Raw genomic sequence first — 27,602 nt, 5'->3', positions numbered from 1 at the left:
GGGAGGGATAAAGGGAGGGAAAGAATTCAGAACTAAAATTTTTTTAAAAAAATGAATGCGGGGAAAGAGAGAGAAGAGAATATGTGTGTGTGTGTGTGTGTGTGTGTGTGTGTGTGTGTGTGTGTGTGTGTGTGTGTTCTGGCATAACTATAGTTTGCCTTTTAGCTTTAGGAGATGAGTAGACATCAGATTCAGAAGTCCAAGTCTCAGATTTATGTAGTTTGTGGGAAGTCCCACATTTGTCCGCTAATTGAGAAATGTCTCACATCAAACCCTATAACCTCACAATTCCACTGAATCTCCAAGGTCTCAGAGCTGGGATTAATAATTTTCCAATCCCAAGTTTCTAAAGGTCAAATGTAGAACTGGAACACAAGTCTAATTAAGTAGTGTAGACCTCTTACATACTGAGATTTCACCATTTTAATAGTTAATATCTCAATACCACTATGAGCTTGCAATGAATTATTGGGTCTTATGATAGCAAGAAAAATTTAAGTGGAAAAGACTGCTAGAAGAATCTTTTGTTAAATACATTTCCTAATACTGTATAGGATTACAAGGTTGCCAATTGTTTCTTGACAACACCTTGATGCACAGCTGTGGTTTTAAATGTCCCTGATAACATATGCAATAAATACTTCCTAATTCTTTTTATGTGCAACCATATGCTCTTTTATTTATGTTAGAATTCTACGTCATTTTCTTTATCTGGTGGCAGTTTGGGGATGTTGTTACATTTAGTTCAGAATGATATTTAACTGAATATGTCAATGGTTTCTCACTTTTTTACCTACCTCTTATAATAATGGTGTTAATATTCTTAGTTAATTTAAATTTAATGGTGGGATAAATTATTCTGAATTTTGAGACACTTTGATTGTAAAATAGTTCACAGCTTAATTGAAATGCAAATGATAAAACCCTTCAAAACTCAACCTATTTATAGTTATAGTCAAGTTAGCTGATATGTATATATGTGTATTTGTCATATGACATATCCCTATATATGTTATAAGTATACATGTATGCATACATACATACATTGAACAGTTGCAATTTGAGGAAATCTAGTGGGAAAAATAATATTGTTTTGAGGAATTTTAAAGTCTCAAACTCCTTATTTTAGGATATGACACTTGAAGATATTATACTTTCCTATATTTAAAATTCATTATTTAGGAAATACTTAGACTCTACCTATTAAAAGCAATTTCTAGGAATTCAGTTTTCCATATATTATCTTCTCAAACTCCCAGAACTATTCATAGGAAAATGATCAGATATTTTTAGACATTGTTCCTTGGTCCAAATTTATCAGTAAAATGCTTTCTTGATCTTATATATGATCATATTTGTATCAATGATGAAGACTTGTAAAAATGTCTATAAAGATTAGATATTATAAGTTAATGGTAAAAAAGGATTGCTAAATGTAGATTTGATGTTTGTTTGAATATATTTTTGTATACCTTCTTCAGAGAAAATAAAATAAGCCCAAAGCTATCTAGAAGGGAGGATGGTGAAGCAACATGAGAAGTGAGCCATTCTTTATAACTGAGAGTTTAAGCATCAAATGTTGTTAAATTTTTTAATATTTTGGTTATAAAACTTTAAAAAATGCTACATGGTTCTCTTAGACTTTACCTAACAGAATTTAACCTTTTCTTGACAATTTAATGTCATTATGAGCACGAGTTTTTATGCTATCTTTTTGTGCTATGATTCCCTCAGGACCTGAAGGCCTCTGCACCTGTATAGTAAATATTCTGAATGCTCTTCATTTGAGTTCTTATTTGTGCCTTTTAGGTTTGGTTTTCTTTTTTGTCTTCTTTGCCATCAGTTATTTTACATTTCATTGCTGTAAATATGAGTCCCTGTATCCATATATTAGATCAGATCATCTGGATTCACTCAGCTTAAGCCCTAGACCTCTGAAAATTCTAGAGGTTCCCAGGGGTTGTGGACTGACATTCCACATAGATATGGGTCACAGATTGTGAAAAAAAGGAAGAAATGAGATAGTATCATGGAAGGCATTGGAATAGGGTAAATAGTATTTTTTTAAAATAAAAAGAATAGTCTTCAAATGATTCTCACTATAAGTATATTTTACAGTAATTCCAGCTTATAATTATATGGCACTTTTTGGTTAAAAATTATTTCATGTAATCTTCACAACATCCCTGTGTTGTAGGTAGGTAGTACCTGCATTATTATTCCCATTTGACAGATGAAGAAATTGAGATTGAGATTTGCTAAAGGTGGCCAGGCCAATACTCAAAACCAATCTTACTATAACTTCAGTGCAGCACTGCCTTGTAGACTAATTATTTATGGAAACATATTTCATGTTTTCCTTCAGATCCCTAATCCTATTCTATAAATGGGCCGTTCTATTAAACTCCATATTTTATATTGTGACCAAGTTAAATACATATTAAAAATGAAAATGAGGCAGCATAGTACAGTGAAAAGTATCTTGAATTTGGAGTCAGAAATCTGGGCTCAGATATTAACTTCTCTGAGTTTCCAGCATCTGTAAGTGGAAGAGGCTAAACTAAATGACATCTGAGGTTCCTTCCAGCTCTAAATCTGTTCTCAAATGGGTCTTTGATCACACTGGTATGGATGTTTCTTCTGGTGATGCCAATTGCAACCCATTCATACCTTTCTATTCTTTGCAGTTTTTGTCTATTCCTACCATAAGCTCACCATTGGAAAGAGAAATGTATGTGGTATTATGAGAGAATATTGACCACCTAGTGTGTTTGTAGCTTTCCTAAATTTTTCTTGGGGTAGCAGGAGTCAGGAGAACCTCAGTTCAAATCTCACCTCAGACACTTGACACTCACTAGCTGTGTGACCTTGGGCAAGTCACTTAACTCCAGTTGCCTCATCCTGGGTCATCTCCAGTCATCCTGATGAATATCTAGTCATTGGATTCAGATGCCTCTGGAGAAGTGAGGCTGGTGACTTGCACAGCCCTCCTTCACTCAAAACAAAATCAAGTGCAAGTCATGTCATTATTTCTCTGATGGCATGGTCTTCTTTGGCAGCAAAGGACGAACACACACAAATTTCTCTTGACATTGTAAAATAGCAGTGGAGCATACAGCATCCACTGGTTATCCCTAAATCAACCCTTCCTTTTTTGCATATAATTTCACAGTCTTCATAAAATTTATTTAATTTCCTTCATTTAGTATATATTCATTGTTCACTAGTTTGCACATTTGTGATCACATAGTGATTATATTTGTGCAAGAACTTTGCTAAATGCTGTGGAGAATTAAAATGAGAAGAAAATGTTTTTTTCTCCCTTAAAAGTTCTCAGAAAGTTCTTTCTCAGTGCAAATTCTGAAGAAACTTACAATTGTAATTAATTTAAAAATATATTTTATATTTGCACTTAGACTTATATTTTAATTATTGCCCTATTTTAAACTGTAATTAGCAAATTCAGTAAGTGGCATTGTAGACATGACAGGCTGAACCTGGAGTTAGGAATACCTGAGTTCAAAGCCTTTAGCAGGCACTTGCTGACTGTATCACCCCTAGCAAAGTCACTTAACCTCTTTTAGCCTTAGTTTTCTCATCTGTAAAATGGGGATAATAATAGCAGCTATTTCCCAGGGTTTTTGTGAGGATCAGATGAGATACTATTTGTAAACACTTCACAAAACTTTTAAAGCATAAGCTGTCGTTGTTATCATACGTAAAAATCACCATGCTAGATCGAAGGCACTGACTATCCAGCCCTGATGCTCTAATTAAGAGGTAAATATGGGAAGAAATTATTGACTTCTTAGCTATCAATTTCACTTCAGGAGCATACACATAAAACATGGTTTCTTTAAGGCATGTATTGTGGATCTTGCATCCCTGAAATTATCTAAAGCTGTTTTGAAGCTCTTTTTACTTTAACCTTGTCTTACTTATGGGGGAAGAGATTTTATAGGTTTGTTAATAACCCAGTGTACCAAATATTACTTAGATCCATATCTTAAAAACCTCATTGTCCTTTATTTCTTTTATACTGGGGTTTGGTAAACAGTTTTATATTCTATACACCTTGGATTTTATCAGTTTCAAATATTACACTCTCCTTTGTCTAATAAACTAAAAAGTTAATCATTTTAATAAATCAGAAAAGAGAGTAAAATTAATGAGAACCTTGACTTCACTCACCACTCTTCAAGGTACTATGGAAAAGGGAAAGAAATAGACAAAACAAACCTTATTACCTTAGGATAAGTTGAATAGGGAATACGAGTCATAACATTAAAAGGCATTTTGGTAGAATAGGTAGACCTCCAGAATAGGAGATCTGGCTTCTAGTTTTAGCTCAGCCATTAATTCATTTTTGTGACATTGGACAGATTACTTAATCTTACTAATTCTTGGTTTCCTCAGCTGTAACTTTTTGAATGACAATCAGATTCACAGTCAAAGAGGAGGTGGAAGGGACTTCAGATAAAATGTAGGCCAACTCTTATCCAAATCATGAATCTTACCTACAATAAGCCTAACTACTTCTAGTTATCCAGTTTATGCTTGAAGACCTTTAATGAAAAGGGGACTACCCTCCTTGAGAAAATCCTTTCCATTTTTAGACAGGAATGATTGTCAAGTCAATTTATCCTGTTTTAGTTAGAATCTATCTCACTTTAAACTTCTACTTGTTAGTTTTAGTTCTGTTCAAAACAAAACATAACAAAAAATCCAGCACACCAAAACCATATCTTATTCCTTTTCTACATAACAACCCTTTAATGATTTGAAGATAGCTCTCACAAACTTTTAAATCTCTTTTTCAGACTAAATATCACTAGTAATTTCATCTGATTCTCATACATCAAGGTTTTGAGTTTCCCTAATTTTCTCGTTGCTTCCTAGCAACTAGCAATTTCCCTTCTAAAATGTGGAACGCAACGTGTGTCCTGACCAGAGTAGAATACTGTGGTCCAGAATATAGTGTGCCTTTTTTGTTCTGAATGCTAGAGTTCAATTAGTAGAAATTAAAATCATATTGACTACTTTGTCTATCACACTCCTTATTCATTTTGAACTTGTAAATAATCCATTAGACTGCTTTCAGTGAAACACTATTTCTCCATTCTATACTTGTGCAACTGATTTTTTTTAACCAGTTTGTAGGATATTGCATTGCTCCTTTATCAAATTTCATTTTTTTTAGTGTCTACCTATCATTCTAATTGGTTGAGTTTTTTTTTTAGGGAGAGGGATTGTACTGAATCTTATCACTATATAAGTTAACTCTTCTAATTTTTTGTCATGTGCAGACATGACTAGCCTATAGCTTTCATCCAGCTTATTGATATAAATTCTGGATTTAATAGAGCCAAGCAGAGAGCACAGTAGTTGAGAGACTTCCTTCCATGTTGACATAAATTAATAAATACTCTTTTGGTCTGGATGTTCAGCTCATTCCAATTTCTGACATAACTGTTCAGCCATATAGTCTACATTTATCCCTTTCGTCCACAAGAATATCATGGGAAAAATTATCAAATGCGTTTCTGAAATCTAAATATGTTATTACATGGATAGCAGTCTCTTGACCTAATAATCTACTAATAACATTCTTCCTTGTGACATAAACCAACTTACTGTCAAATATTATAAAATGCTATTCTTCATGGTAATGGTTTTTCAGTACTTTCCTCTCTAACTGGTGAATTAGAGGTCAGGCCCCAGGTTCTAGGCAAAATTTCTTCTCCTTTAGTGGCAACAAAGTAGAAAGCAGTGACTATTGGTCTAATAGTATGGAAAAGTCAGTAGTTTTGAGGATAGAGATTATTAAGTTGATGATAGAATTAACTCACGGCAGTAACAGTTTATAAATATTAGCAACCTACATATTGAGTTTTAATTTTTACCTTGAGATTTATTGAATTAAATTTGTATTTACATTTTGTAATTAACTGTGTCATAAATTGGAGGGAAAGGAAAGAATAAATACCTCTTTGACCAATTTGTCTATTTTTCTGATAATGTTGAGAAATGTTTTGAAGAAACTTTAATTTTTATGATTAGATATACTTTCTGACCAAATTAATCTTTTCAAATGAATTTTCTGACTTGCATTTTTTTCATTTAAAAACCATAATTCTTATTCAAATTATTGGTTTTATTTTTCTGTTTTAGGTTGGTATATTTAAAAAGTGGCCTTCTATACAGTTAATAATACCATCCATTCTGTAATTTTATGCTTAGGCATTCCTTTTTAATCTATATAATAATTGGTTTCATTTCACAGGTCTTTGGAGTAGATGACGGTCAGGATTATAATAGGCCTGTTATCAATGAAAACCAGAAAGATTTAATAAAAGATTGGGCTCTGAATTCTGCTGCAGTAGTAACAGAAGAAAAAAAAACACTGATTACATCTGGATTTCTTGATTCTGAGGTAGAATTCTGTTCCTGATGATTAACTCTTTCTCTTTGTAAAAACATGTATTTCAGAAAAAAATTTATTATTATTTTTAGTGATTAGTAGGTTTCTTGTAAAACACAGACATCTTGTTTTCACAGGATTTTTGGTTCTAGTTCAAGCTAAAAGCAGTCCTTAAGTAATTCAGAGTTTCTAGATTTTTGCAGTTTTGCTGTTGAATATTTTTCCAGATAAAAATCAAATTAATTTCAATAAAGATTTCTGAGCACATTACAATGTTACTAATAACTGAGATTTTTAGATATCTTTAAAGTTTTTAAAGTACTTTACACATATTATTTCATTTAATCCTCCAAACTCCTATGAGGAGGTATTACTATAGGCATTTTTATCCCCACTTTACAGATGAGGAAAAAATGAGGCTGAGGTATTTTGATTTGCCTCATTGTCACACAGCTAAGTAAGTATGGGAAATGGAGTATGAACTGCTCTTTCATTTGCTGCTTATGCTCAGCATGGCATTAGGTATTAAAGTAATTTTTTTTTTTTCAAATTGAAAACCAAGCCCTTACATTCTAGGAAGCAGCAAATCTACTTGGAAACACCAGACTTAAGCAAATATAGAAAAGTGTGACATAGATCAAAGAGTTCTGAACTAGGTATCAGGAGATCTAAGCTCTCATTTGACTTCATTCTAACTCTTGGAAAGTCACTGGACCTCTCTAAACCTGTTTCCTCATCTTTAATAGATATGAGCACAGGTGATAGAATCAGAGAACCAGAGTTCACATTTCCAACTCTGACACTACCTCTGTAATCTGGAGCAAATCTGAAACTTTCTGGACGTCAATTTCTTCATCTGTAAAATGAGGGAGTTGAACTTGACCTCCTTTAAGTCTTTTCTGCTCTAAATAAATGATTCTAAAAGATTATTATCTATGAGGTTTTTTTCTAGCTCTCTTTCAGTAAGTTTTTGACCATGGGAACAGCCAGAAAGGAAATGCTTACTAGTGAGGTCTCTCTCCCTCCCTCTTTCTCTCTCCCTCTCCCTCTCTCTAATGTATCTCACACACTTATGTACACTTTAAGAGATCCCCATCGCAAGGGCATTTTTAGAGTTCTATAAGCCTAAGTCCAGAGAAGACATTTTAGGAAGAAAATGTTAATATTGTCCTGTGATAATGTACACTCCAAAATGTTATGTATAGGAAAAAATATCTAAATATATCAGATATCTATTCGTCAGAAGTTATTAAAGACTCAGGTGGATCAACTGATATACTTAGATTGTAATTGCATAGAAAATCCTAGGACTCCACACTTACATTGGCTAGTAGATTCACTTATACATATTACAGACAAAGTATCTCCTGGGTCTGAAAATTGATTAGTGTCTTTATATCAGAACTCTTGTTTCATGACTGTATCATTTTCTGAAAGTGAATATAAGGAGCCATTACATTTTTATATATTTTTTTCCTATCCTTAATTTGTTTGTAGGTGGCTTGCATGTATATTTGATTGTTTTGTTTTTTTCTTTTTCGTTGTTTTTTTTTTATAGTTGCTTTTTGAGAGCAAATGATTTAGTTCTTGTCATCTGATGAATGTGAATTGTGTGCCATATAGAACAATTGTGATAGAGAGCTGCATGCTTATGGTTGCTCCATAGAGTTAACTAGTTTCAGTATTCAAGATTGTGTACTAAGATACCTATAGCAAAATCTTACAGCACTGGGGTTTGAGAAATAACAAGGTTTTTGTTCAGTTAAATGATATGGACCAAGCCAATGAATCTAAGTATTGCTCAGGGAGTCTTTGCATATATTGAAGGATGCTAGATTGATATTTCATCCAGTTCTGTTTATACCTTCTCTAGACAAAATAGTCAGTGGCAGCATCTTTACTTTCAGTGGCATCATGAATTGATATACCTTCTTTCAAGGCTGTAAGATCTTATTAAAAAGCAGAGATTAAATGGCTTGTCTAGAAATTGTGATTGTGTAGAAATCTTGATTTATATTTTTTAAAATATATGACTTAAATTTTTTTGTTTCAGTGTTTTGTTTTCAGTTCAAAATGATTTTCATTATTTTACTTTCATTTATTTCTTCTCTTTATATTTGTACCTTCCATCAGTCTTTTGTTTTGCATAAACTCATTTAAGAAAATAGATGTACAGTAAACAAACATAAAGTAACTTGTAAATTTTTAAAAATAAGGTCTTAATTATACATTATCCAGGCAGCATTTTAGTTCATATATTCAGCTTTGACTACTAGGCTGTCAAATTAAGTTCATAATTTTTTTCATTCAAATTAAGATTATTTTCCTTCTCCTTATTGCCCTGATGTTAAGCATAGTAATATAGACCAATGACCTGTAGAATGATAGGACATCTTATGGGCTAAATTCCATTTAATTCAGGTCACATTGGGTAATAAGGCATTTCAGTAGCTCATTTATATGAGGGTCAGATGTGAAGGATTTATCCTAGGCCAGATGCAGCCTCCTTCTCTACCCTATACCCTTGAAGTCCCTGAAGAGTTTTACTGTTATATTTAATCATATAACTTGATTATTGAAAGTTTTTTGGAAAATTGGCAGTGTTGTTCCTAATCCAGAGCTGCTCAGACAGAAATACGAATTCCAGTGTCCTTAAATACTATTTCATTTATCTATTCAACTCAGTAATCATTAAACACCTTTTATGTACAAGACCCAGAAATCCAATGGGACCCTGAAACCAGCCTAGCCTGGAATATACAGAATTCCTCCATCAGTCAATAAACAAGCATTATTTAGTGTCTGCATTGTACCACACACTGTGTTAGGTAGTGGAGATAGAAAAGACAAAAATAAAGCAACCCTGCCCTTAAGGAGCTTATTTTCTAATAACAACAGGAACATTTATGAGTATATGTGAAATAAATACAAGGTTATTTAGCAGGAGAAAGGAATTAGGAAAGGCCTAAGAACTGATTTGCATTGATTATGGCAGGGTAACAAGACTGGTTTCAATTCAGTGCAGTTCAAGAAGCATTAATTATATAGCTGCTATGTGCCTATCTAATGCCCCAGAAAGTTTTAAATTTAAGTACATATTCATGCTTTAAGAATAATATGGGTTTTAAATAACAAATGAAAATATACTACATTTCAAAAGACCTGTCTGGGCTTTACACTCAGGTGGCAGTGCTAAATTAGGTTATCATTCTGTTTTTTTGGTTTTTTTTTTTTTTTTACCACCTGTTGAGTCTTATTCTAGGGTTTCATTGTGTTGTAAAGGTGAGTGACCTTGGGTTAGAAGGCTGTGCCAACAGAACACAAGCTGTACCATGGTCTGTAAAGCTCAGAAGACTTTAAGTACAGGACCAGTTGTTTTAAAGAATTATATTCCTGATCATCAAATAATGGCTTTTTTTCCCTGCAGATACAGCAACTCATAAAGGACTATTTGTTGAAGGGTTGCAGTCTGCATTGGTGGAGGGGACTACCCTCACCAATGAAACCACAGATCTTGGAAATACTGAAGTCAAGAGGTGGGGTGGGGATGTGGGGAAGAGCTAAAAACAATTATTAAAATCATTTTATTAATTTCAGGTGATTACTGTTATGGGAATATGAAGTATAATTATAGCAATATATATAATGTGAGTACAGTTGAATTTCAAATAGCAAAACACATTGATTTAATAAGAATAACATACTTACTTACCTTTTATAGGAAGGCACCACTTCATCTGGAAACAAGAGATGGGTTTCACAGTGGGCTAGTTTAGCTGCTAATCATACAAGACATGACCAAGAAGACAGGACGATGGAATTGTCTGCATCTGCACCTATAGAAAATGGTATTTTAAATCATTTTCATGCATGACAGTTTTTAATGTTAAAAACTAGATTATTGCAGTTAGATTTGTGTTAATATATTTCTATGATACTGACACAAAATTTGTCAGTTCATTTTGAGTATTTGTGAAAATATTACTAAAGCATTATTCTAGCTCCAAATGATGAAATAGAATTTTCTTAAATCACTGAGAAAAATTGCCACTTCATCATTTGGCAAAGAAATCTAAAAATAATTAAAATCTGTGAATAAGTTCAACTCTACAATAAATTTAATTCCAAAGTATTCCTTAGAGAAAGGAAAAAATCAATTAATATGAGTTTTTTTAATCTAACATTATGTGATTTTCATACACACGTAAATTTATATTCAAATGCACTTGATAAGATCTTAGATCAAGAGCTACAAGGAATCATCTAACTCAAACCCCTTATTTTAGAGCTGAGGCACTTGAGCCCAGGGAGCTTAATGACTTGCCTAAGGTCACACAAAGGTGAAATTTTAATACAAACCCTGTGACTTCAGAACCACTTCTTTTCCCACACCATAATGATTTTCCCATACCGTAATGATTTAACAAAAAATTTATACATCTACATATGGTCCTGAGTAAAATTTTTGGGACTGCCACTGTCATAGACTTAAGGTATTTGTAGGCACTTATCACTTCTTGATCTCGTTGGCTATTTAATAGTTTTTACTCTGAAGTTCTCACATATATATGTAGTTCATTTCCTCTTATTTTGTTCTCAGAAGCAATGAAAAAATAAAGCATTGTTTTATAGAGGAAAGAATATTGAACCTGGTAATTAAAAGCTTGAAATCTATTCTCAGCCCCAGTACCAAATGGAACAGTAATCTTAAACAAATCATTAACCTCTCTGAGCCTCACCTTCCTCACCTGTAGTTGAACAATTAGCCTGTTATAAAATTGATAGTAACATTTCCATAATTCTCTGGGGGGCAAAATAATTTGAAGAATTCAGAAACCTGGCATATTCTCCATTTTTCAGTCCAGTAAGTGAATAGCAGAGAAGTTGAGTTAGTTGGCTCAAGAATTAATTGTAAAATTGTTTGATATTAACTAAGAAAAATTTTTGAAAGATGATCCCAGTTGATGTCATTAACATTCTATTTGTATCATGCTAAGAGAATTACCAAGTTGATATTTCACTGAAATCATGAAACTTATTCATTGGACAAATATTTGAATGTTTACAGAATAGCTAGCATATATATAAGGCTTTCAAAGTGCTTTATAAGTGTTGTATCACAACTTTGAGAGATAGATGCTATTATTATCCCTGTTTTATAGAAGAGGAATCTGAAGCTGGCAAAGGTCAAGTGACCCCCAGAGCCACATAACCAGTGGAAGTCTGTATTACCTTCAGAGCACTACTAGGTACTTACTGTGTAGCATACAAAAATAAATGATACATACCCCTGTCCACAAAGTGCTTAGATTTTCACAAAGGATGGATGACATATATACAATTCTAAGATCATCGATTTAAAGCTGAAAGACATCTCAGAGACCAACTTGTTTATCTCTTTCATTTTATATATGACAAAGTGATTATACAGGTAAGTGGCCGAGGTTGGATTTCAACCAGGATCTTCTAATACCATGTCTAGTGTTCAAAATCTCAGAAGTGGATTTCAAATATGAGTCACATTCTCTTATACAGTTTCAAGGCTTGTCCTTTATCTACTGTGTCACATAGTCCTGCGCAATAATAATATGTGATACTCTATAATTATTAAAGAGAAAGAGACAGAGACAGAGAGGATAATATAGACAATACTCTAGTTAAGAGGAAGAGATCATGGTGGATTGTAGAAACATTTTTCCTGCAGTAAGAGAAATGTTATCCTTTGCTGTTTAAATGCTGAAATCTTGACATTTCAGAAAATAAAATGCCTACTTTATTTTGTGTAATCCCCTTCCTTCAAAAACATGCCTATCCTCAAATGATATACTCTTATTGAGGTTCACTTTGTGCAGAATTCTTTGCTAAGTGTCAGTTTTCCCCATGTTGCCCTATAATTGAAACCTGTAAGCATATTGTTTATACAAGGACTCTATGATGAGAAGAGATACAAAAACAAAGGTATGCTAAACTTCCCTTCACTAAAACAGAGTAGAAATGTGTTTTAGCATGCACACACATGCAGTGTACACAGGCATTTCTGTCTCATCAGGATTTTACTATTTTAGTTCCTGCATTAAAACCTATTTATGCATCTCAGAATCTGCATGCTTTTTGTTGAGAATATTCGTTGCCCAAGATCATGTAACCTAAAAAAGGATAGTGCTCGTATTAGGTCCAAGGTTTTGACCCTGCATATTCTTTCTGTAATAGAAAGTTGCCTCTCCTTATGTGCTTTAAAACCTTTTTCTGCTATATTTACCAATAATTGCCTATCTTATGCTTATGTATAATGATTTCTTGCAGTGATATATTCTTCTGTCATTGTTTCTAATTTTATATTTAATCTGTAGATACAGATATCAGTGAGTCTGGAATTTCTGTGAGAAGCACTGGATCAACCACTTCCTTGACTAGCCAGGGGGAGAGAAAAAGAAGAACCCTTCCTCAGCTTCCTAACGAAGACAAGTCTCTCGAAGGTTGCAGAGCAAAGGTCCTGTCTCTGCGTTCAGAGATAGGTGAGAAACAAGACACAGAACTTCAGGAGAAGGAAGCCCCAACACAAGCGTCCCCAAAAGAGCATCAAGATGCTGACAGGGTCCTGGGGAAAATGAATAGGACTGTGAATGATCAGACTCTGAAAACTGTTGGAGACACCAAAACCCTATTTCATCTTAACACCTGTGCTCCTGGGAAAGAAAAAAGTGAGACTGACAGAGAAGCCTCCCTGGTCAAGCAAGCATTGGCCAAAATTCAAGAGCAAGAGCACAAGGACCAGGCACAATGGACACCCACTAAATTAGCTTCCTCAAAACATGCTCCAGGTCAAGGAGAGAAGGGTAAGGAAGAACCTCTCAGACAAGGGGCACATGCACTAGAAAAAGTCCTAGGCCAGCCTGAAAATAAAGGGGAAAGGGGGATACAAAGTGAAGGCAAGAGAAGAAAGACTGACGAAATTCTAAAAAGTCAGACTTCCAAAGGGCCAGGAGGAGATAAGAAAGAATCTACAAAGTCCTTAGTGAGACAGGGAAGCTTTACTATAGAAAAACCTAGCACAAATATACCTATAGAACTTATTCCTCACATTAACAAACAAACTACATCTACTCCCCCTTCTTTTGCATTAACATCTGTAAGCAGCAGAATACGAGAGAGAAGTGATTCTGTAGATACTGATTCTAGTATGGACACAACTCTCATTTTAAAAGATACAGAAGCAGTAATGGCTTTTCTTGAAGCTAAGTTGAGAGATGAGAACAAAACTGATGAAGGCCCAGACACTCCAAGTTATAATCGAGATAATTCTATTTCACCTGAATCAGATGTGGACACAGCTAGTACAATCAGTTTGGTTACTGGAGACACAGAAAGAAAAACAATCCAAAAACGAAGGAGTTTGACTAGCCTTTACAAAGATAGATGCTCCACAAGTTCTCCTTCCAAAGATGCTGCAAAATCATCATCTTCAAGTGCTAGAGAAAAAATTGAAAAGAAAACAAAAAGTCGTTCCACAGATATTGGATCAAGAGCAGAAGGTCGTAAACTTGTTCAGACAAGTGGAAGAATAAGGCAGCCTTCAGTCGACTTAACAGATGATGATCAAACCTCTAGTGTACCTCATTCTGCTATTTCTGATATTATGTCATCAGATCAGGAAACTTACTCTAATAAATCTCATGGAAGGGCTCCATTTACCACAGCAGATGAACATACTCATTCCAAATTAGATGGCTCCAAAACAACAAAATCTAAGACCTCTCCTGTTGGAACTGGTTCATCTAGTAAATCAACCACTCTTCCAAGACCACGGCCTACCAGGACTTCTCTCTTGCGAAGAGCACGACTTGGTGAAGCTTCAGACAGTGAACTTGCTGATGCTGACAAAGCATCAGTTGCTTCTGAGGTGTCTACGACTAGTTCTACATCAAAACCTCCAACAGGAAGACGAAACATCTCAAGAATTGACTTATTGGCTCAGCCTCGTAGAACGAGACTTGGTTCATTATCGGCTCGTAGTGATTCTGAAGCAACTATATCGAGAAGTAGTGCCTCTTCACGTACTCAAGAATCCATTGTTAGAAGTGGTGCAAGATTGAACCCATCTGATAAATTTTCTCCCAGAATTAGAGCTAATAGTATTTCTCGACTCTCCGATTCCAAAATCAGAAGTATGACTTCAACACATAGCTCTCCCTCAGGTAAATTTTGTCCAGTCTTTTTACAGTGTATAATATTTTTCCTATGTGTTCTTTCCCCATAAAGGAAATTAAATGTGCTGCCTTTTCAAAGTGTTTTTTATATAAGGACAAGTCATACAGAGTTTTTTTATCTTGTATTTTGCCATTGTATAGCTTTGTTAACTTCACTAAACTGTAATCTAATATATTCTCCTCATTATACAGGTGAAGAAATTGAAGCCCAGAAAACAGCATTTCTATTTAGTAGTTATATATGAAACAATTGTTGGTAGTTCAATAATCCTTTTGGAATCATTTTAGGGAATTTGCACAAAAATGTGTAATTGGTAAGGGATTTGGATTTACACTGCCTTCCAAAAAAATTATAAGTGGTTTATCTAAATCATATAGTAGGCACTGATTTGTAGTATTAAAAAGAATGATTTAGCCTTTAGAATTCCACATAACTTGTTAATCCACAACAAATATGATTTCTTTTGAAATCTGAAACTGAGTAATGTGCATTACCAAATTTATACAAAATTTATACAAATGGATAACTTTCATTCAGTTCAGAAATATGTTTAGATCTAATTTTTCTTTCATATGTTATGAAATAAAACTCATTCATATGTTCTATTCCTATTTTAATGATAACATTCTTATGGATGGGACGGGTAAAACCTTACCCATATACCTATAAACAATTTACTTGAGCAGTACTTCCCTGTCATCCCAGGACTAGTTTATGATAAAGACGTGTTGTTATGGGGGAGAGAGAGAGAGAGAGATTATTGTAAAGATCAAGTGAGATAAGGTAGATTTAATATTTTTATGCCAGGTAACATAAAGGGGAGCTGAAAGGTGTGGAAAGGGTACAGAGAGCAAGGCTGTGAAGTGGAATAGTTCAGAGACAGAAGTGACCTGTGAATGACAGAAATCTGTTTTTTTTTCTTGATCCTATAAAGTGCTCTTTCCCCCAAAAAACAAACAACTTTATCACTAGGAAAGTGGTACCTTCCCTCCATAATTTATATACTCTCCTAGATAAACTACAGTCTTTTTCTTTATATCCAGAACTGACACTGCAAACGTTATTAAACAAGATATGAATGAGATAATGTGAATGTTTTGTGGTTGGTTTCTGAATTATTGGCTACATCATTTTGTGGTCACACCTCATATACTAGTAGTACTCTTGGTGTGGGGTGGGGAGAGAAGTACACAAAGAAGTATACAAAACAGTATGTATCTGTGAGTTGCGTGTTACTGGATAAGAATTTGAGTGTTAGAAGTGGAGAGAATGAGGACACCTGCTATCACTAATATTTATCACAAAACTGGTTAGGAACCCAGAAGCATTACAAAATGTTACTTTTATGCATCTGTTTCCTTTCTATCTGTTTTCTGTAGTTATTGGAAGGTAATGGTATCAACAGTGGTCAGTGATGTCAGCAATAGTTCTAGGAGGTCGTAGTTCATTGTCATGGTCATCATAGTCATTTTTTCTACTAACCCAGTGTTCTTTTTCTTCACATTTTAAACATTGATTGGAGCCTACTTTGTGGATTTTAAAAGTCCTAAATGCTTATATATATTTTAGCCCATGGTCATAAAATTTTTTTGTGGAGACATATCCAATGGTTTTGTCCCTTTAATTCATAACACTTTCCTCAGAAAGAACCACCATATTTCAGCTATATACCATCTTTGTAGGTTTCATTTTGACATTTCTTTTGCTCCCCTGCTTAGTCTTCCTGCTTTAGTTTGCCACGCAGTAGAACATTATCCATCCCTAACATATATCTCACAGAGTTTCTACGTTTCAAATTACAATACCTGACTGACTCTACTTTAGGATCTCAATATATGTGATTGTGTATTGTATTTGAATGCTTTTAGGAGCTAATTATGAAATTAGAAAGCCAGCTATGATTTAGAAGTAAGTATAAGTCACAGTCATATCTTGTATACTGTCCTACTATCCTTTATTTCTGATGATTAAATTGCCCATTTTTGGCACCTTTGTATATTATTGGATAATGCAAAATTTTATCAGTTTTTAAGGGGTTTTTCAGCTAAAGAATTTCTTTGGGTGAATATAAGGGAGACTCTTATAAACCTTTAGTTATCTTCAAGGCTAATGTCAAAACAACACTAGACAGAATCAAAGAAGTTTTGCTCTGGAAGTGTACTTAGAAAAAAATCCAGTATAACAATTTTTGATTATAAAGATGAGAAAACTGAGGCCTAGAGAGGATGAAATATATCTTGAAGGCAAGAGCTAGAATACCAACATAGGTAGCTTAACTTTGAAATTCTTTGGCATATCTACATATGATGATTGCATTTCCTTGAGTAACAAGGGAAAAATCAAAGTTGCTTGGCTTTTAGAAAGGAACAGCAAAGCTTTATGCAAATCATTGTGAAATCAAAATGACTGATATAAGTAAATCAGGAAAACAGAACACTCTGGGGTGTGTAATACTGTGGCAAACTTACATATGTTCATTTAATTGCTTAGGTCTTAAGGTCAATAATTGAATCATTATTATTTCACTACTGTTTGTCAGTGTGGGTAAGAAAAGGAAAAATTCTGACCTCTTCAGCTTCTTAATTTAGTTCTGATACAGTTTGTTTTCAGAATTAAGTACTTGCTTTTAAAAATCACCAGTGACCCTTAGATTTCAAATTATGGTGAATAACTAGCTTGGCTTTCTTTTTTCATAAGTTGAATATCATTACAAAATTGCTTTAAAAAAAAGTTGTTCATTTCCTTAAACTTAGCAAATAATTTTTCAACAAATTCCATATTGCTTTTAAGGCAATTACTAGAATTATATGTAAAAGCACATAGATGAAATGAGTAAATTGAATTATTAATTAAGTAGTAGGTTTTAGTTTTCCTAAAATTATAATGATTTAATAATAGGATAAGAGGAGGTTTTTATAGAAATAACTATTTAAAAATTTATATAGCTTATTTTGAGATAAGTTAGCAGCTTTTGTGTGCTAATATTGCACAGTGTAGAGATTTTTAAAACATATTTATTTGTTTGATTATGCCCTTCAGCTTGAATGCGGATGTAAATATAAACATACATTTTGTGAAGCATATATGTTTTGTCACTAAAATTCTGAGATCAACTGTGAAGGATTTTTATATATATTCCTATAAATATAGTGCACACATATTTTCTGAAAAGCATTTATATAGTCAGTAAATACGAATTTGTGTCAAGACCAAAGAATTGTTAACTAGAAAAGAAATTAATTGGTGATAATAGTATGCATATGTCTATAATATTAATAGCAGTTTCTTGCTGATTCTTTAGCTATGACTCATTCTAAGTTTATGTATTTGATGCTATAGTATGATATTCCTCACTGTGTTGAAAAGACATAGTATACCCATAATATTTTTAAACTAAAATAAACTACAGATAAATTACAAAGAGTAGATAATGCAGTAATTCTGTGGTGTCTAGTACTTTAGTAAACAGAAAACTTTTAGAAACTAGCATTTCCAGTGCCTGCAATGCAAATATTCCATCTAAAAATCTTAATTTGCCATCGAAATTAACTACATGGTCAATAAGCTTTTTTTAAAAAGTCCATCAAAAGATACAGTTAAAAGTGATTGTAGAAAACTGAAAACAAAATAATTTTTTTTAAAATTAGAATTGGAATGTAGTATGGAAATTAGTGCACCAGCTACATTGTGAATAGATGACATAGATAAAAAAAAGATATGAAGTCATTATTTTTTTCAAACTGTTTTAGATAAGCACATAAAATTGAAGGGGAAGTGAATTTTCTAAACTTCATAGGTAGAAATCTTATTAGTATGTTTCATATGATCAATATTTCTGAAACCAAAGTGTAATTTAAAATGTCAAAAGATTTCTTTTAAAAAATCCAGTTGAATAGTTTCGAAGTACTTTGGGCATAATGGAACGAACTCTAGACTCAGAATCAGCAGACCTTCAACTGTTTCTTGCTATGTACTCATTTTCCCTATATGTGAAATAAGATTAGATTAGATGATTTCTAAGGTCACTTCCAAGTCTTTAAGTCTATTATTCTATAAATGAGCTTAGAGTACCAGGGATAGAAATGCCTATCTGTACTCTACTAACCAGTTGTGTGACCTCAGATAGGTCATATAATCTCTTGAAACCTCAGTTTACTCATCTGCAAAATAAGGTTAAACTAAATGATCTTTAAGTGTGTCCTTCCATCTCTAAAGCTTTTTAGCTGGAAAATTCCTTTGAATCAACTAGACATATTTAAGGGTTAGACTTCACTCAGATCAAAACTGCAGCTTCAGTAGGTCAAAAGCACAGAAAGAGAAAGCAGAACATTTCACAAATTCTTGGGAAATGGCAGCTAAAGGTAAGTTAAAAGTCTGAATGTTTGTTAGTTCATCCTCTTTTGTTTAATTGCCCAAATTCTTTGCCCATGTTCAAACTTATCTCCATCATCTCCAGCTGTATTGCATCTCCAACATATAATTAATCCCCAGCCTTGATTTTGCCCTCTCTGTTAATAATCTAATCAAGGGTGGGGAATCTGCAGCCTTGAGGCCATATGTGGCCCTCTAGGTCCTCTCATGTGGCCCTTTGAATTAAAAAACAAATCCCCTTGTTCAAGGCCATAGATTTCCTACCCTTGCTCTAATTAAATGCTACAGAGACAATTTTAGATTTGTCCTCATAGTAATACATGTGTAGCATGCAGTCGAACAATCAGTGAGCATTTATTAAATGCTAACTATATACCAGGTGCTCTGCTAAGCTTAGCTGGGGATACAGAGAAAGGCATAAGTCAGTCGCTGCTCTCAGGGAGCTCACAATATAATGCTTTCCATTGGATCAGCATAACTTTTTGTTGCTGCTGACTCATTATGACCCCATTCAGGGTTTTCTTGACAAAGATATTGGAGTCGTTTGTCATTTACTTCTCCCATGGATTAAGGCAAACAGGTTAAGTGACTTACCCAAAGTCACACAACTAGTGTCCAGGGTGGGATTTGAATCAGTAAGAATTTGATTAGTAAGATGAGCCTTTCTAACTCCAGGCCCAGCAACCTATCCACTACACCACCTAGTTCCCCTTAGTATAACTGTTACTTAAATGCAATTTCTGATTAATCAGTACTCCCAGTTTTCCCTAATGTGCTGAATCACAAAGCTTTTTACCCCATTAGGGATGCTAAATCATTAATCATCATCATCATCACTTCATATTTTTCATGCCTCCATCCATTTTTCTTCCTTTAATTCCTAACACTAATTCTAATCTAAATCTAAATCTAATCTAAAAATAAGAGCCCTTAAAAAGCTGTGATTGTATTTAATTTAAAAAATGCTTACTGACAATCCCTACTCTGAAAAATACCACAGCTGCTACTGACTAAGGTTACTTAGTCTCCCTAAGGAAAAAGTTTCTCTTGCAGTTTTAGTGATTAGGAGGATTACTCTATTACAGTAATATTTCATAGTTCTTCATTTTAATAGCAAAGAAAATCTGGCAGAAAAGGGGAAAGTTATAAAAGTAAGCATATTCCTAAATGCTCTAATTGTTGACAGTTAAATTTTAAAATATACCCTAATACCAAAAAAGAAAAATCAGTTTAGCAGCACGCATTTATTAAATGTTTTGTGCCAGGCCCTAGGGATATAACAGTAAATCTAAGACAGCATTTGCCTTTAGGAAACTTGCATTATATTGGAGCATGCAAACTTATTTGAGGAAGTTTTATCCCCATGATTAAGAAGTATTATTTAGAGAAGGGAATTTTGGTCTAGGCAGTTAGATATTGTAAGTGAAGCCATATAGCCATAGAATGTCATTTCTTTTGCAGTAGCAGCAGGAAGTATTGAGTTGATTATTCCTAGAACCAAACAGAAGGGGTAAGGTGGGAGGTAGGTCAAGGCCGAAAAATGTAGATGGAAGAATGCCCCTATTGAATGGACTTCTGACTGGGATATGAAACATTCTGGGACCAGCTAGATAGAGTGGGATGAGCTGTTTTATTGTTCATTTACCAACCAATCCAAGTAGCTCAGCTTCAGGGCAGAGTCCCATAATTTAGTGAATTAATTCTCCTAAGGAGTGGAGAGGTGGTCTCTTGAGGCCAGTCTCTCACAAACATGCATTAAGCTCCTGCTGTGTCTAAGCATCGTGCTAGCTACTAGGATACAAAGACAAGAATGAAATAACACCTGCCCTCCAGGAACAAATTCTATTTAGGGAGATAGCATGTACGCATAAAAGAATACGTAAAGTAAATGCAAGGTGTCTTTGAGGAGAAAAGCACAAGCAGCTAAGGGAATCTGGAAAGACCTGATATTGGAGGTGGTAGCATTTTAACTGAACTTTAAAGGGAACTAGTGATTGTAAGAGATAGAAGTGAGAAGAGAATCCTTTCCAGACATAAGATACAGCCTTTGCAAAGGCACAGATACATGAGATAGAATGCCATGTGTAATTCAAATCAGGACAAGTCTGGTAGAATCCAGTTTGTGAAGTAGTGTTGTTGCATTGTTTTCAGTTACGTTGGACTCTTCCTGATCCCATTGGAGGTTTTCTTGCAAAGATACTGGAGTGATTTTCCTTGCCCTTCTCTAGCTCATTTTACAGATGAAGAAACTGAGGCAAACAGACTTAAGTAACTTGCCCACGGTCTCGCAGTTAGTAAATGTTTGAGACCAGATTTAAACTCAGGAAGATGAGTCTTCTTGAGTCTGGACCTAGCACTGTATCCATGGTGCCACCTTGCTACCCTTTGTGAAGATGTGTAATCAGCTTAAAAAGGGACAGTAACTGGACCCTGGTTGTGAAGGACATTTAGTACCAAACCAGGGATGTCATTCCTAGAAACAATAGGGATCTCCTGGAACTTCCTGAACAGGGATGTAGTATGTGCAGACCTTTGTAGTTTGGAATTTTATAAAGAATGATTTAGAGGCAAGCTAAAGAGAAGAGGCAGGGAGACCATTGGAGAGCTGTTGGAATGAACCAGACCTGAAGCGGGAGTAGAGGGAAGGAGACAGAGGAAGAGATGGTAGAATCAAGACTTGGCTACCAATTACATATGTGGAGTGAGGGAGAGTGATGAGTTGGGTCACCCTAGAACTGGAAATTTGGGTGACTGGAAAGAAGGTGATGCCATTAAATAGAAGCAGAGTAGATTTTAGTGAATTTCATTTTCATAAGATTGGAATTCTGATAAGAGACGGATGCTGGATATTTAAACTGAAATTCACATTCATAGAAATGATAATTGAACCCATGGGAGCCTATGAGATTAACTATAAAGAGAATAGAGAGAAAGAAAGAGAATAAAGGAGGGCCCAAGACAGAACTTTGGAGTACAAACTCCAGCCTCTCCTGAATATTTCTCTTAATGCCTCTGCTGAAATTTTTAGTGGTAGAGTATTAGAAATATTATGTGACTTTTCATATTTTTCTGCTGAGTGAACTGTACCCCCAATGTATTAGGCTCTACATATAGATGCCAGTTTTTCAGTGAAAATTAGATTAGTAAGGTAACTAGATGGTTCAGTAGATAGAGTGCTGGATCTGTAGTCAGTTCTGAGATCAAATTCCACCTCAGATACTTATTAGCTATGTGAGATTCTGGGTAGGTCATTTAATCTCTGTTTGTCTTTATCCATTGGAGAAGGAAATGGCAAACCACTCCAGTATCTTTGCCAAGAAAACACTATATAGGGTCACAAAGTGTTAGACATAACTGAACAACAACAAAAGTTTCATTAAGTGATAGTCATTTTCCACGTTTTCCTTTTTTTACAAATTTGTAAACTACTAGTCTTCTACATGTAAAATTTATGTGAAGTTTTTGTACTTCTTTTTGGAAAGGAAATTTGTTTAAATTTCAGCTTTTGTGTAAATTAAAAGAATTCATATATTTTTGTCATAAATTCTTAAAGGTAAGTTGTACCAAAGGTTAATTATAGATCTCCTCTATTAGTCAACAAGTATTTATAATAAGTATTTATTAAATTCCTATTAAGACACTGAAGTAGGCCCTAAGGATATAAGCCAAAGTGAAACTTATTCTCTGTTGAGGAAGACATCATGGACATGTGTAGCTATATAGTATGCATACAAAATTGACATTAGGTAATTTGGGCCAGAAGAGCACAATCAGCTTAGAAGATCTGAGTCTAGAAAACAACAACAACAGGGATTTCACAAGATGGAGATAAAGAGGAGGTGCATTCCAGGAGCAGGGATATGTGGGAGTGGGGAAGATAGAGGTTATATAAAGCATGGGCATAGATAACGGAGTGCCTTTATATGGGCAACAGTAGGAGTGCTTATCTAGCTAGTAAGCCACAATGTGTGTGAAGGGGGAAAATATGTAATAATGCTAGAAAGTCAGATTGGGACCATGTTTTAAAGAATTTCGATTGCCAAATAGAGAATCTTATATGATAGGGAGCCACCAGAGTTTGGAGAATGACGTAGTCAAATATAGTTCAGAAAAATCACTTTGGCAGTTGTATGAAAGATGGATAGAAGTGGAGCACCTGTTGTAATATTTAGGGCAGAATTGATGAGAGCCAGAATTAGGGTAGTGGCTTTGTGGATGGAGGCGACAGATTCACAGTTTGGTAACCAACAGAATATGTATGTTAGGTGAGAGTAAGAACATTAAATATATGAAAGAAATGATATCTTTAACCTGTCTTTTTTTCATGTATGATAAATGGCATGTAGTATTATATTAGTTATTTAGTAATTTCTTTAAAAATTATCCTGTTATTTTAAATTTAATTATTTGTTCTCTCATTTCAATTTTTGAAAACTGATAGCATCTGTTTCATGTTCTTTCTTAGTAAGTTACATCCTTAACATAAGCTTCTAAAAAATCTTTCTCAGGATAATCTATCTTAATTTGTTATATTCCATATAATAATGACCCCCTTTTAATATGTATTTATCAGTATTTTTCCTTTTGGTTTCTTTTTCCTCCATCAAATCTCAAGAATAAGGATTAGATTTCAAGGCTACATATTCAAAGAATACATGAAGGGCCTGAGGAAAGACAGTATGGTACAGTGGAAGGAAACTTGACTGGAGTCAGAGGACCTGGATTCTCACTCTGATACTGCTTGTGTAGCTTTGGACAAATAGCTTAATGTTCTGGGTCTCACTTTCCTCTAGATGACTTTCCAGGTCTAGACTTATGAACATGGAAGTTTCAGGAACTCCCAGTATGAGAAATCTCTCCACAAGTTTGTAAACTGCAACCCATCTGTGACATAGTAGAGAAATCATAAGGAGTTGGCCAAGTCTTGCAGAGGCTAAATGACTTGCCTAGGATCGTATAACTAGTGGATGAAGTAAGATGAATCAAGATCTTCCTGACTCCAATCCCACCACTATTAACTATGCCATTTTTGTAATAAAGTTCTACAGTAGTATTATAGTATACTGTAACTTACACTTAAAGAGGAAAGAAGTATAAACAAATAATAAAAGATTATCTTAAGTACAGAAGAGATCCAGGGAAAGTGATTGAGAAATATGACAGCAATTATTTATCCAGAGTAAGGATTCCTAATATGTGGGTGTGTATGTTGTGGGTCCCTTTGGCAGTCTAATGAAACCTATGGACTCTTCAGAATGTTTTAAGTTCACCAAATAAAATACATGTGCTAGCAAAGGAAACCAATTATATTGAAATACAACTTTTTTTCCCCACCCAGGTTCGTAATGGATCCCCAATGATCTATCCACAGATGCTTTTGGGGTACATTGACCTCATGTTGAGTAAACACTGACCTAGAGGAATACAGGAAATCTTAATTGAAAAGATGATACTTGAGTTGAGTCTTTAAGGAAGAAGGGGTCTTCAGGAGAAGGAAGTGAAATAGAGTTCCTTCCTTATGCATATAGAGGATAGCATGCACAAAGATGAGAAAGAATAGGGACAAAGGGAATCCTAGTTTGGGTAGAACATAGAGCATGTGAAAGGGAATAGTTTTAGAAAAGGTGGCAGTCCTTGAATGCCAGAAATAGTCATTTATACTTTATTTGATAGGCAGTACAAAACAACTGAAGGCTTTTAAATGGAGAAGTGGCTTGATCACAGCAATGTGACCTGGAATTTACTTAAGAAGAAGTATGAAGGATGAGTTGAGAGGGAGTAGGCAAGAGACATGTCTAGTATGTGACTGTTGTTTATAGTCCTGGCAAAAAGTGACTCGACTTTGAACTTAAGTAGTTAGAAGAAAAGAGAAAGTAAATTAGCTCAAATTAGTGGATTTTTATGGCATGTCACTGAATTTAGGTATATATTTCTTCAGAGAACTCAGATAAGAATAAGATCTGAAGATCATACCACCCTCAAACACAGCCCCCAGCACACCCCTCACTTCCCCACTAAAAGAAAACAGTTAACGTTGGAGAAGGGGAAGAACTAGTGGAATTCCAAAATTAGGGCTAATAGACCCAAATGCAAAAACTAAAATGCAAGGCTCTACTAGTAATAGGACAATCAGAATTTATTTCAGGTAGATTATGCTACCAGCCCTTACTACTGTGTAAGTAAGATCATAGAACTTAGAGTTGGAAGACACCTTAGAGATCATTTAATTTAAGCCCCTCTATTTTAGGTTCCTTATATAGTAACTGCGTAATCTGAGAAAAGGAGATGCTACGTCAGCAGATGTTAACAACCTTCTCTGTTCTTCATCTCTTCATTAACTACTAAGTTTGTTTCTCATATTAATAGGAATAATATGTTTTTATGTTAACTGGGATTCTGGTTTTTCAGGTGCTTTAGCAATACTATTTTTCCAAGTGTGTCACTAACCTCAAAAGTAAAAAAGTGATTACCACTTTGTTTTACTCTGACCCATCCACAGTATCTTGTGTCTTAAAAGTCAATGATTGTGTGAACACCTTGTACCCGAGTTCTGTTCTTTGTAGGTTTTATTTTCACCATGATTTCAATGTCAAAACAGCAGATTTGAACCAAAAATCTTTTTACTATTAATTGTTCAATTATTTACCCTATTAAAAGATTTATTCCAACCTTAGCATTACAGGAGGTTGATTGATGGAGGTAATGTTTTTTCTGCCATAGTTGCATAATTTCCACTGCCAGAATTATGCACATTTGTATGTTGGGAAAAGAGGGTTATTATTACCATCTTCATGTTTGAATTCCTTGTAGCATGTGGAAATCTTTTCCCCATCTCTTTTTTGTCATCATCTTTTATATCCATATTTTAATTCAAATGAGAAAAACTATGTTATAATCAAATCATACAGCCTGACTACCTAAATAAATTTTATCAAGTAGAGCTTGCTTATTCATTGTCAGTGGAATTTTTCATCTGAATGTCTATTCACCACCCTCCAAAAACCCTGTCTTTTAATTGTTATTGATTGTTTTTCACTCACAACAGTAAAATTTCTTTATCTTTAAGGGGTAGTAGACAAATGGTTATTGTGCGGTATGTGGATAATTATTACTGAATAGTTGTATTGTGTTTTCTGTCAAGGTATTTTTGTCATGACTATGTAATTTTATTTAAATGATAACATAATAATTCTTTTTTAATGATTGAACAAATTTAGTAAATTCAAGATGGAGGCGCTTTCCTACTGATTATGCTTCCACCTCAGAAGATGAATTTGGATCAAACCGTAATTCCCCTAAACATACCCGTCTGCGTACTTCTCCAGCCCTGAAAACGCCTCGAATGCCGAGCACTGGCGCAGCTACGCACACTAGCTCTTCATTCAAGCATCGAATAAAAGAGCAGGAAGACTACATTCGAGATTGGACTGCTCACCGAGAAGAAATAGCCAGGTTGGAATGAAACACCTTCAAAAGTTAAAATTTTAAATCTTATCTTTATAACTTGAAACAAATGACAGGAACACTGTGGTATAGAAAGAATTTACATTCACCAGAGAATGTAGTTTTGTTGATAATTTTATTCCCCATCCAGCTTTTTTTTAACTGGGGTTATTAATAAATGATTGAATTAATCAATATGACTTTCCAACCATTCCTGATATTTGTTCTGATGATGGTTAGTGAAATGCCCCCAAAATGCATTGGGGAACATTAATAAGAATAATAAAAACATGCTTAAGTCAGTGACTACTTAACATATAAGAAAGTATAGAAGTAGCTATGCATTATCATTCTATGTAGGATAATCTATTTTGAGCCTGATGAATTTTCAGAAATAATGGTAGGAATTCAGTATCTACGAGTCCAATCTTTCACCTTCATTAACCTCATCAAAATGTACTGATTTTGACCAGTAAAAAGTTTGATCAGTTTATTATAAATTTTTAAAACATCTAAGTAAAGAGAAAACTGATATCAATAGCATAACAAGTTGTAGTGTTTTCCAAGTATAATGTTTAATTCATGGATTTTATGATAGTTTAAGTATTTAAGAAAGGAAACAACACTCAAGCAGAATTGTAATAAGTTTTACAGTATTAAGTTTTACAAGGTGTTAAAGGTCTTAAATCTTTCAGTAAAATATGTATTGATTTTCAATGTGACCTGAATACCTTAGGCTATGTTAAAATTACTTTTACTTTTAAGGTTTCTAGATTCACATTTTGTTTCTCTTTGGAAATAATAGTACATTCATCCATAGATTCTTGCAATGCAGGGAAAAGGACAAGGATCATTTAATATAAAATCTTAGAGTTGGTAATGACCTTATAAGTTATCTGGTACAATGTCCTTTCCAGTGCAGGAATACCTTCTGCAGTATGCCTGACAAGATGATAGAAATCTAGTCTTTGGTTCAGCCCATCTAGTGATAAACTTAGCAAATGAATAGGTAGACCATGACATGTTTGGGTAGATTCAATTATTTAAAAATATTTATTTTGTATTTCCCAGTGTATAGAATGATATAGCCAGACCCAAAGAGGAACCCTTAGAGGTGTTAATCATGAAAGATCACAAGTAGAAATGTTCCAGGCATCTG

The 27,602-nt window shown here is 34.2% G+C and overlaps 1 protein-coding gene across 7 annotated transcripts in view; it reads left to right on the top strand.

Annotated features, from left to right (window-relative positions):
• Positions 1-27,602, top strand: part of CEP170 (centrosomal protein 170) — a 173,699-nt gene that overhangs the window by 118,647 nt on the left and 27,450 nt on the right. For 4 of the 7 annotated variants that reach the window (XM_072647599.1, XM_072647595.1, XM_072647594.1 and 1 more), the window contains 4 exons: positions 6,284-6,433; positions 10,143-10,269; positions 12,772-14,616; positions 26,218-26,452. In XM_072647599.1, the coding sequence (XP_072503700.1) occupies positions 6,284-6,433; positions 10,143-10,269; positions 12,772-14,616; positions 26,218-26,452 (2,357 nt within the window). The remainder of the gene's footprint in view (positions 1-6,283; positions 6,434-10,142; positions 10,270-12,771; positions 14,617-26,217; positions 26,453-27,602) is intronic. The other 3 variants (XM_072647597.1, XM_072647596.1, XM_072647598.1) reach the window with 2 other exon arrangements.

The sequence above is a fragment of the Notamacropus eugenii genome, chromosome 2, assembly GCF_028372415.1.
Source record: "Notamacropus eugenii isolate mMacEug1 chromosome 2, mMacEug1.pri_v2, whole genome shotgun sequence".
NCBI classification, from domain to species: Eukaryota; Metazoa; Chordata; class Mammalia; order Diprotodontia; family Macropodidae; genus Notamacropus; species Notamacropus eugenii.
The sequence above is the reverse complement of the archived record's forward strand: the minus strand, read 5'-3'. Positions and strand labels throughout refer to the sequence as shown.